At 36.1% G+C, this 12,301-nt stretch overlaps 1 protein-coding gene across 1 annotated transcript in view; it reads right to left on the bottom strand.

The window, feature by feature from the left end:
- LOC126272044 (golgin subfamily A member 2-like) overlaps positions 1–12,301 on the bottom strand; it is a 101,991-nt gene that overhangs the window by 27,009 nt on the left and 62,681 nt on the right. The window contains exon 7 of the mRNA XM_049974558.1: positions 9,213–9,446. Within this exon, the coding sequence (XP_049830515.1) occupies positions 9,213–9,446 (234 nt within the window). The remainder of the gene's footprint in view (positions 1–9,212; positions 9,447–12,301) is intronic.

The following is a 12,301-nucleotide window of genomic DNA, read 5'->3' on the forward strand; positions in this document are numbered from 1 at the left end:
CTATCAATTTTTTTCTAAAATAGTTGAGCAAACAGTATGTAATCAATTAAAAAAGTAATAAAATAAATGTAACTTTATTCTTAATAACCAATATGGATTTAAGAAGGGGCAAAGTACTGTGCACACTATCAACAAACTGATCACTAAAATGAGCAAATGCCTTGATAACATTGCTGAATGTATCCAGCACCTTTTATCTCACTAAAGCATTTGATCTCTCAAAGGCTTTTGATTGTGTAAATCATGGAATACTTCTAGATAGGCTCAAGTACTGTGGTATGAATGGGACAGTCCTCAAATGGTTTAAATCATATCTAACTGGAAGAGTGCAGAAAGTTGAAATAAGCGGTTCACGTAATATGCAAAAAAAGCTGGCAATTTCTCAAACTGGGATACAATCAAGAATGGAGTGTTGCAAGGTTTGGTCTTGGGTCCTCTGCTGTTCTTAATATATATTAATGACTTGCCATTCTATATTCACAAAGATGAAAAGGTGGTACATTTTGCTGATGATACAAGTATAACTATCACACCCAACAGACAAGAATTAACCAGTGACATTGTAAACAATGTTTTTCAGAAAATCATTAAGTCGTTCTCTGCAAACGGGCTCTCATTAAACTTTGACAAAACACAGTATATACAGTTCCAGACAGTAAATGGAATGACATCATTAATAAATATATACTTTGATCAGAAATCGGTAGCTAAGGTAGAATATTCGAAATTTATAGGTGTATGCACTGATGAGGGGTTGAACTGGAAAAAAAAGAAAAACCACTGAAGATCTGCTGAAACGTTTGAGTTCAGCTACTTATGCTATTAGTTTGCAAGTTTTGTTGATATACATCTCAGTAAATTAGCTTACCACACCCATTTTCATTCTCTGCTTTCGTGTGGCATCATATTCTGGGGTAACTCATCATTTAGTAAAAGAGTGCTCATTGCACAAAAGCATGCAATCAGAATAATTGCTGGAGCTCATCCACGATCATCCTGCAGACACTTATTTAAAGAGCTAGAGATCTTCGCTGTAGCCTCACAATATATGTATTCACTTATGAAATTGGTTATTAACAATCCAAACAAATTAAAAAGTAATAGCAGTGTACATGGCTACAACACTAGGAGAAAGGATGATCTTCACTACTCAAGGTTAAATATAACTTTGGCTCAGAAGGGGGTAAATTATGCTGCCACAAAAAGTCTTTGGTCACTTACCTAATAGCATCAAAAGTCTGACAGATAGCCAAATAGCATTTAAAAGAATTTCTTAATGACAACTCCTTCTACTCATTAGATGAATTTTTGTATATAGTAAGTACGTAATTTCCCTAACCCCCACATATATATTAAGTGTCGTGTAATATTTTGTGTAATGTAGTATCTTGTATGGATACCTCTTATTAACCTGACACGTTCCACATCATTATGAAGTGTCGTATTCATGATCTACGGAACAAGTACTAATACAATCTAATCTAATCTATAAGGTAAACCATAAACTGCTGCTTCATAAAATGGCTGCTTATGGCTTCCATGTAAAATCTGGTTATCATCCTAAATCAAAAATAGAAAACAGAGGATAGTTTCTCCCAGCATATTTGTCAATCGAATACTCCATGAGTGTAGTGCCGGTAAACAGTGTTCAACAGGTAGGGCAGTTAAACAACAGAAAGGTGAGATAGCCCATTCTAATTGGATGGAAACACAAGCAGGCATACCCTAGACGTCCACACTAGGCTTGTTACTGTTCCTGCATTATGTAAACATCATGTTATTTAAGATAACTTCAGAAACAATTCTGTATGAAGACAACTCAGCAGCACTAGTTTGCTATAAAAACAATGAAGAGCTAGTACAGAATACTGCAAAAAAATTTCAATAACTTGAAGAAAACTGGATAAATAATAATACTATGAAACTGAATCTTACAAAACACAAATTGTACATTTCAGGACCAAACATACTGTTGGATATATAACACATTTAAATTATGATGTGGAGAACTTGTCACTGCAGACTCTGTTAAACTTCTTGGATTCACTTCAAGGTGCCCCATTCAAAAGAGACCCCACAAATGTGTAGCAGTTCCTCCAAAATTGCACTGTGTAAATTATGACATTTGATGAGGCAACACTGCACTCGGCAACATCAATAGACACAACAGTGCTGTGGCTTGAGTTCAGCATTCAGTGTTTAGCGACAATGTATAATTACTCTGTCGAAGAACAGATGTTTCTTGTAAAACAATATTGGATTAGTGTTTCCATTAAGACATGTCAGTGAATGTTTGTTGAACAGTTTGGTGACCAGCATATACTACCTAAATGGTGCATTCAAAAGTTAGTGAACAAGATGGAGAGCAATGGAACTGTGTTGGATCTTCAAGGCAGGGAACAGCCGCCATTAATGGAAGAAAAAGTGACTGATGTGAAACAACTGTTGGCCTCTCCTGCTAAGTCAGTCTGACATTTATTTCAGGAATGTGGAACGCCATGGAGCATGTCACAGAACTGCGAAAAAGGTAGCATATATTCATACAGACTTACTGTTGTTCAGGAACTGAATGTTAATGGCAAAGACAAATACATTACATTTTGCCATCGACTTCAGCTATTTATTGCTCACAAACCAAGAATATTGCAGTACACATGGTTTAGTGGTGAGGCATGGTTCCACCTCTCTAGCTACGTAAAATCTCAGAATACATATCTGTGGTATAATGAAAGTCCTCATGCATTGGCAAGCAACACCTGCATTCACAAAAGATTGGTGTGTTTTGAGCAATATCATGGCATTGCATCTAAGGGCCAATTTTTTTTCAGTCTATAGTGTCAAGTGCAGTTTACGGTGAAATGTTGAAATGTTTTGGGAATTTGTGAACCAGTTCGACAATGAAGAACTTATTCTCAGCTGGTACCAACAAGATGGCACAACATGCCACATGTCTGGAGTGACCATGGCTGAGGTCGAATCATTTTAGCACTGGAGAGTGATTTCAAAATGACTGTGGCCCCCCAACGTCACCGGATTTAACACCACTTGACTTTTTCCTCCGGGGTGACCTAAAAGGCAAGGTCTATAGGAGCAAACCATACAACTTGGAATATTTACGAGAGATCATCATCTGAGAAATCCAGACAGTGACTCCAGAGATTCTGGCAGCAACATTCGAGAAACTGCAGCATCATCTTCAACTGTGTTTACAAGTCGAGGGTGGTCACTTGCAGCATCTTTTGTTATTCAGCTTTATTTCCCCATGAACAAGGTATGACATGTTAATTTCATTTTCTGACTTTTATGCAAAGTGTTTAAGTGTAATTTAAGCAAATGTTTGTCTTTGGGGCCTCTTTTGAGTGGGACACGCTGTATAAACAAAACTATTCATGGACTGATCACATGAATTGCCTAGTGAGGTGATCAAACAGTTTTGTTTATGCAACGAGAATTTTAAACAAAGTAACTGACTTAGCTGTTGAGGAAATTGTTTATCATGTACATTTATATCAGTTGTTACATATGGCATAATTTTCAGAGGTGCTGAAAAATCAAAGCACCTCAGAGTGTTCAAGCTACAGAAAAAATCATCAGAGGTATGATAGGAACAAACAATATGCAATCATGTAAACCTATGTTCATAAGACTTAAGGATAATTCCTTCTATGTTTATGTACGAAATAATCCTCTGAGCTAAAAATCAGCACATCTTTATGAAGGAAATTCTTTTATAAACGCTTATGAAACAATGCATAAATTGGACTGCATTTACCTTGTCCGAGATTTAGCTTATCTGAAAATAGCCTGTCTTACATTGCTTTGAAGCTTAGCACTAAAATATGGTTCAAGTTCAAGAACTGCTAGCTAAGAACCACTGCAGCAAACATTGAAAAATACTTAAAAACACACTATTGGAAAATTTAAGAAAGTGGAAGAAATGTTATCACTAATCAGCTTTTTATGTTATAACGTGCTTGTGTATGTGTATATATACTTTCTTTTACCACATGTATGTGTTGTTATAGAATGAACTGCCAAAGAAACTGGTATAGGTATGTGTATTCAAATACAGAGATATGTAGCTGGCCAAGTGTCTGGTGCAGCTGTTAGTTTGGTTACTGCTGCTACAGTGGCAGGTTACCATGATTTAACTGAGTTTGAAAATGGTGTTATAGTCGGCGCATGAGTGATGGATCACAACATCTTCGAGGTAGCAATGAAGTGGAGATTTTCCTGTATGACCATTTCACAAGTGTACCATGAAAATCAGGAATCCAGTAAAACATAAAATCTCGGAGATTGCTATGGCCGGAAAATGATCTTTCAAGAGCGGGACCAACGACAATTTAAGATAATTGTTCAACGTGACAAAAGTGCAACCCTTCTGTAAATTGCTGTAGATTTCCATGCTGGGCCATCAACAAGTGTCAGACTGAAAAACAATCAATGAAACATCATCGATGTGGGCGTTCAGCACTGAAGACACATTTGAGTACCCTTGATGACTGCACAACACAAAGCTTTACACCTCACCTGGGCCCGTCAACACTGACACAGGACTGTTGATCACCGCAAACATATTGCCTGGTTGGACGAGTATTGTTTCAAATTGTATCGAGTGAATGGATTCTTACAGGTATGGAGATAACCTCATGAATCCACAGACCCTGAATGTCAACAGGGGACTATTCAAGCTGGTGGAGGCTCGGTAATGGTGCGGGGTGTGTGCAGTTGGAGTGATATGGGAGCCAATACGTCTAGAGATGATTCCGACAGGTGACAGATATGTAAGCATCCAATATGATCACCTGCATTCATTCATGTCCATTGTGCATTCTGACAGACTTTGGCAATTCCAGAAGGACAATGCGACACCCCAAGTGTCCAGAATTGTTACAGAGTGGTTCAAGGAACACTCTTCTGAGTTTAAGCACATCTGCTGGCCACCAAACTCCCCAGATATGAAAATTTATGGAGCGTATCTGGAATGCCTTGCAACATGATGTTCGGAAGAGATCTTCACCAAAGTTTCAATCAAATGATTGTATAGGACATGTTTTATGACAATATATTATATTATATTCTACAGTTAACACTCAGCTCGGAAAAATGCCACTTTGTTTTGCAAAAAGTCTGTTATTGAGCTATATTGCTGGCTTGAAAGGAGTACGCACTGATCCACAACTTGCTGATGACATCAAAAATTTTCCGACACACACAAAAAATAAGGGAATTGCAGTCATATATAGGCCTATGTAATTCTTATAAAGAATTCATTATGAAATTCTTTGAAATTGTGTGACTCATCATTCAATTATTTAAAAAAATGAAAAAAAAAAAATTGTCTCCAAATTGTGACAGCACTTTTAAATCTAAAAGATTTATTACTTCTAGTCCAGTTCTTGCTTTCCCAGATTACCAAAACCAATTTATACTGTTGTGTGATGTTTACAATTTTATCTTGTGGTGTATTTTAAGCCAAGAAGTAGACAGACAAGAGCATCCAATAGCATATGCATCAAGATAACTTAGTTAAGGCAGAAAATAATTATTCAGCTACTCAGAAAGAAATTCTAGTTCTTAATATGCGGAATAATTTATCTCTGCTGTTATTTATACGGATGATGTTTCAAAGTAATAACTGATCTTGTGGCACTGAAATAGTTACTAGGACTTAAAAGATCCAACAAGTCATTTAACTTGCTGGATATTACAACAGTGAATTCACAATTGTGAAGTAGTACTTATCAGTTAGGTAAATCACACAGAAATGCGGATGGCCTCAGTCTCAAAATTCATGCCATGGAAGGTGACAAAACAGACATGGAAGAATGGAGATAAGCACAAAGTGCTGACCCACACTGTCAGCAGTTGGTCGTTAAGCATCCACAATTCAGCATGGAAGATGAAGTGTTGTACAGGAAGATTATTATCCATTTCATAATGATTGACCTTGACTTTTAAGTTCATATTCTGGTCACGCTGCATTACGAACATCAATATGTTATACATTTCCAGAGTCGTGGATGTTTCTACTTTTATTTAGTGTACGAATATAACATTTTAATTGAAATAGGGGTGACACACGTAATATTTAAGAGAAACTGTGGTTTTTCTAGTTTTTTTCGGAGTGTGTCAAGTTTAAGGATGCATAAGATTCAGATCATAATTAGGACAAATGCACAACCTTGTTTTATTTACACGCAGATTTTCGTAATTTTCTGATTACTTGTTTCAACGCTATAATGTCAGATGCAGGACACTGCAATGAGAAGGCACTTTTGTTACGCTTTATTTTTATTGGTTGCATCATATTTCTTTACCAATTAAAACACCTTGTGTTTTTTAGTTAAGAGTTTGTAAAGCAATTGTGTTAGTAGTTGAAATTTATGCGAGGCTGTGGTGGAGTGTAGTTGTCATACCAGTGCACCGCTACTTTTGTAATGCACCATAAGCACCTAAACATCAGCGAAGAATGGCAACTTCGTAGTTGGATTCCAGTACAGCAATGCTGCATTCAGTTTTTGTTGCAAATAAATTCTCGGTATGCAAGCAGCTCACAATAAATGAACATTTGTATAGCACATTTCAACAGTACATAGAAAAGTAGATTAGCTTGAATGTGTAATTTTTGCAGTACAGAATGATGTCTGAAATAAAACCAACCTTAATCACTTTCATTGCTGGCTGAGGCCTCACTGCTGCTATTGGAGTCACTACTTGGATCAGCAATGGTTCTATTGCTGCTTCAAGACTGTGTGCTCTTTGTGCATAACCGTTTTCAAGTTTGTGTACAAGACTCACTGAGTTCCTCCAGACACTTTGATGAACACTTACCACAGCAGAGCAACACAACTGTAAAGTATCATTTATTTTAAAATTGTTGTTTTCCTTTGCTACCTTGTTCTTGACAAATGCCCTAATAAATTAAATGGCGTTTAATTTACAATGTGCTATAGGCAACCACAGAAGTTTAATTTCCTTGTCCACTTACTGCAATATACGTTGCAAAAGGTATTCCTGTGCACTGAAGTGCTGTGGTGCTTGTTCCAGTAAGCCTGCTGTTGTAAATTCGTCATATGATGTGGCATTAGATGGAAATTCTACATTATTGCTTTCCATTCATTCAATAACAAAATCCTTTCTCCATTTCATAGATGGATTTCTTTGTACTGGATTTATCATCACGTGATATGGAGCCTGATCAAAAACAATCACAGATGTGTTTGGTAATTTTTCAAGAACACTCCTAAAACACTTATTATAATGTCTGGCAGGCACTTATTTGAGAATGATAACTTGCACCTTCTTCTTGACCAATAAAACATAAGCTGGCATTATACATGAACTCATCTTCATTTCCAGTGTGTCATATTATAATCCTTTTTCCAGAACTGGATTGTGTTTGAATTCCTCCTTTCCAACCACTCCAATCTTATACATTTCCTCTGTGATAATTTTATACTTTTTTTTATGCACAAGGTGTTTTTTGCTCCAGCCAACTAAACTTTCTGGAATGGTTTGCACCACACCAACTCTCATCAACATCTCAAATAGAAATGTTGCACAGGTGTCTTACTTCCCACACGAATTTTTCCCTTTTCCCTGCAACTGATACTATGACACATTCTCTCACTGGTTACAGTTTGCATGTCACAAATATCCCATGGAGAATATTATTTAATAATGCTTATTCTAAAGCGTCATAAAGCTTTCAGATTGTTAGCATGTGACTTAAAAGCCTTCAACTTAAGAGCATTTTAAAGTGTCCGTAACATTTCATCTTGACAGGTAATATACCACAAACAGAGAAACCATTTTTGACTTCATTCTATAATTTTTCTTTGATGAAAATGTGATTTATTTCTGGTTTAAAAGGTTTAAACTTCAACCAATTTCACTATTTTCAGCTGTCATTGCTGCTTCATATTACTCCAGTATATAATGTTTCATTCCCCTCCGTGCGATACATACTGGCACGTTTTATTATTAAATTCCATTTTATTAACAGGTTTATTTAGCTAATCATACAGATGATTTCAGTGGTCTATTGTGAATATGAAGATGCATTTGTTAAATTCTGGCTGTGCAGGAAGTATCACTCAAATTATGACAATTGCCCCTAAAAAAAACTATTCAAAAATCTTTTTTCTTACTCACTGGCATTTAAAAATTTACTTGTTTTGGAGATCAAAAGTGATATACACCTGTCAAGGATTCTTTGTGAAATAATTGTCTGATGTCTGATTAGTTACAATTCTAAGTATCTTCCTGTCTTGTATTGATCTTTTCAATGCTATCTGCTACAACAAGTATCTTTTGCTTATATGTTTTACACATTATAATCCTTCACTGCCCCAATAATGTTGTCAGCTTTACTCCATCTTTTAGCCCATTCCCCATAACCCTTTTAATACTTCTGGCATTGATTTTCCACAGATTACTTCTCTTGACTATTCTTCGAAGGACGTTTTCATTTTGTAAAATGGAAACATCATTTCTATTAAGTGTGGAACTCCAAATGTGAGAGTCTAGCATACAGACACAGACAACAAAGAGCCTGCCCTTTTATTATGGAACTATTTACTAAATGACATTAGTGAGATATTATTTTCAAACCTTGTGCTCAGTCCTTGTGCTCTGACAGACGTCATGAAAATTAATTGACTCAGTGGCCATAGGTGAGCAGTTATTTTCAGACATATTTTCACTCCACCAGAAGGCATAAATAGTGGAGCTCTGACACAATGCCACGGAAAATGACATGCAGAATGTGTGCATTGAAAGTAGCCCCACTAACTACATTTGGTATGCATTCCATCTTGCTGCATCAATCTCAATTCTTTAGTGTTGGGTCACTTAGATGACTTTTTGGTAGAAAATAAGAATATATCTTTAGGAAAAATGATGTTCTGTTTGTGAAGAACGTGAATGACTTGCTGTAAGGCATTATTTTTTAAATTTTTGACAGAATAAACAAAACAACAACTCAACAAGAAATGATGGAAATATATGTCTAAATTGAGCTGTGTTTATTGCTAACCAGCATTAATGTTTGTATAATCTCTGTTACTGGTAACATCAGCTTCTAAAGCTGATTAATCACACTAATATTCTGGTTTAACTAAAAATTCAGTCACAATCAATCTAAGGATCTTATGGATTTAAAATGTTGACAGTGATACAAATGTTTCAACAGTAATTAATCTTACCTGTGAATCATTTATGTCATGAAGATGTTTCTTTTCTTCTTCTAAATCAGACAGTTTCTCCTGCAGCTTATGGATTTTATCAGAATCCTCAGATGAAGTTGCCTTTGTTTTTACACTCTGCTGCTGCTGCTGCTGCTGCTGCTGTTGCAGCTGTTTCTCTAATTCTGACACATGATGGATCAGACTCTGCTCCCTTGATAATAATTTCTCATTTTCTGTTGTAGCACTTTCAAGCTGTAAGGGGAAAAAGGACTCAGTGAAGTACATACTAGACCACTATATTCTGAAAGATTTATAACATTCTCGAACTTAAAACATTCTTTATCTCATATATGTGATAGAAACCAGAGTGTATCACTCGTGTCTCCCTCATATGGCAACAGGCACTCCGAATTTGAAACAATGAGGAACAGTGAATAACAAGGTTCTGTAAAGGTTCTGTCGTGTTTCTAAGAGGACAATTTGGAAAGTAGATTTCTTTTGGTTACCAAGAAAATACTGATCACATGTAAAGACACTTTTACTATTTAAATGTTTAACCTACAATAAAGCTACTTCTCAGCATTTTTACATGACATTAAGGTGTTATGACAGATGAGCTTTTACATATTCTCAATGCAGAATTATGTTCTCAGTGACTTTATCAAAATCTAACAACTTCTTGAAGCACCTTCCGATTTCATGAAACACCATTACATTCTGTTTAAGAGGTGGTAATAACTATGTTCTACATCAGTGGTGTGTGGAGCATGGTCAGACATATCACCTTTTAGACTCTCCAAGAATTCCTGAAGGCATATGGATGAACATTGTTGCAACAAAACCACAGCAGAAACCAACGTCCCACACAATTGTTTTGGAATGCTTTTCTTAACTACTTTTCATGCTTCACTATATGCTAATGAACTGCTTCACTCCACCAAATGAACCAGCATCATGTTTCTCTAATCCTAAAAGATAATTAGCGTAACTTTCCTCAAAGAAAATGTCTTGTGCAATTCAGGGGTTTATCAGGTGAACTGGTCTGTGTCCAAAGGAAACCATTCAATCTCCCCATTGTACCATTATGCATATTTATGTGGGTTAACTGATTGCCCAGTATTGGTACAAGATAAGATGAATTTGTTGTACAACTGAATGCTAGTGGACCCAAGGGTTCAGGGTATGCCATGGCAGGTCCAGCTCGGAGACCACGCCAGATGTGTCCTGGTGCAGAGACAAGCAGCATCACTGGAAACAGGTAAATCCCAACACTGGGAATTTGCACAACTGTCACTCACTCGGCCTTTGTACAGGAGATATGGTCCAAGGAATGGCAAAGTGTCAGACAATCCTCAATCTTAAAGATGGATAAGATACAGCTCTCCGAGATTTGGCAATCGCTCACATTAAATAATGATGTAAAACTGAATATATTTGCAATCTCAAAAAAATCATGTGCAGCCAATGACACAATATTATTTCAATATCAGAAGTTAATATTTCACAGCGAGTAAATATTTTCACAATGTACCTCCGAATTAACAACTTTAAATTCTACATGTGATTTCAACGTATGATATCTCAGATGATAGCACTGCACTACAGCTATTATCCGTGAAAGCTATACTGGGTGATCAAAAAGTTAGTATAAATTTGAAAACTGAATAAATCACGGAACAATGTAGATAGAGAGGTACAAATTGACACACGTGCTTTGAATACCACGTGGTTTTATTAGAACCAAAAAAATACAAACATTTAAAAAATACAAACATTTAAAAAATGTCTGACAGTGGCGCTTCATCTGATCAGAATAGCAAAAATTAGCATAACAAAGTAAGACAAAGCAAAGATGATGTTCTTTACAGGAAATGCTCAATATGTACACCATCATTCCTCAACAATAGCTGTAGTCGAGGAATAATGCTGTGAACAGCACTGTAAAGCATGTCCAGAGTTATGGTGAGGCATTGGCGTCGGACGTTGTCTTTCAGCATCCCTAGAGATGTCGGTCAATCATGACACACTTGGGAGTGGGGGGGATGGAGGAGGGGATAAATAAATTTAAAAAAATGCGTTTTGGAACGATCTTCGATATGCAGCAACATGATGAACACTGCCTATTTTCATATTACGAAAGTATACATTCAAGTTCTACCAATTACAGCACATTAGTGAAATCGAGATTGCGATGCTTTTGTAGCCAGTCATAGCTCATGTGACGTGATCTTGCCAACTGATAGCAAATCCACGTGATGTAGTCAGCCAATAGCAACATCACTGTTAAAAAGTGTGAACACACAAATAGGAAAAGTTAATGGTTTAAATTAATGTACATAGTGTAGTTACAAGAAAAGCTAAGGTTTCACGTATAGTATTTGTCTTTCTTGCGTGTGTTGGACTTTAAGATACATCACACAAATATGCCAGTAAAATTTTAAATAATGATGTAAATGTCTGGTCTTCAAAGTGTTAAGCTTTAAACGAGAGTCAAATGCTCTGTGATTTAAGAAATTCAAAGGACATTCTTGTGCGTAACGTAATTCACGTTGTATAAAATTAAATTTACTTTGGAAGTAATGTTTTTCAAACCACCATTTGCAAATTTTCCTGTGACCTGTTAGAAATTCGTTTCAGCAATTATCATCAGACAATGCCAGAAAACTACGCAACTACGATGACATAGGAAGCCTGTATGTTCATATGTATATAGCATTTACGGATCTTGCATAACATTAAGAGATCTAACATTACATCATAAACGAAACAGGACATCAGATGATACTCTGAGAACATCAGAATTTCGTAAATAGTACTAAAATGCATAATTTGGCTTAAAGTGCACATTCATGTGTCCAGATTCACAAAGATGTAGGCCCCAACCTGATATTAAGCTTCTTGGGATGCAAATTTTCTTCAAGTACTGGTACTGTATTAGCTCATGTTTGGTTGTTTTTAATGCGTAATGTTGTATGTGTTGGAAGATGAAAATGTGCATTTGAAATTCAACAAATAGTTGAAACTAACTAATGGTGTGGGAGGCAACACTTTGTTTCAAATAAATTTACTGCCTCTGCAAAAAAAACCTAATAAAGGCAAAATTCTTT

Source organism: Schistocerca gregaria, chromosome 5, assembly GCF_023897955.1.
Source record: "Schistocerca gregaria isolate iqSchGreg1 chromosome 5, iqSchGreg1.2, whole genome shotgun sequence".
NCBI classification, from domain to species: Eukaryota; Metazoa; Arthropoda; class Insecta; order Orthoptera; family Acrididae; genus Schistocerca; species Schistocerca gregaria.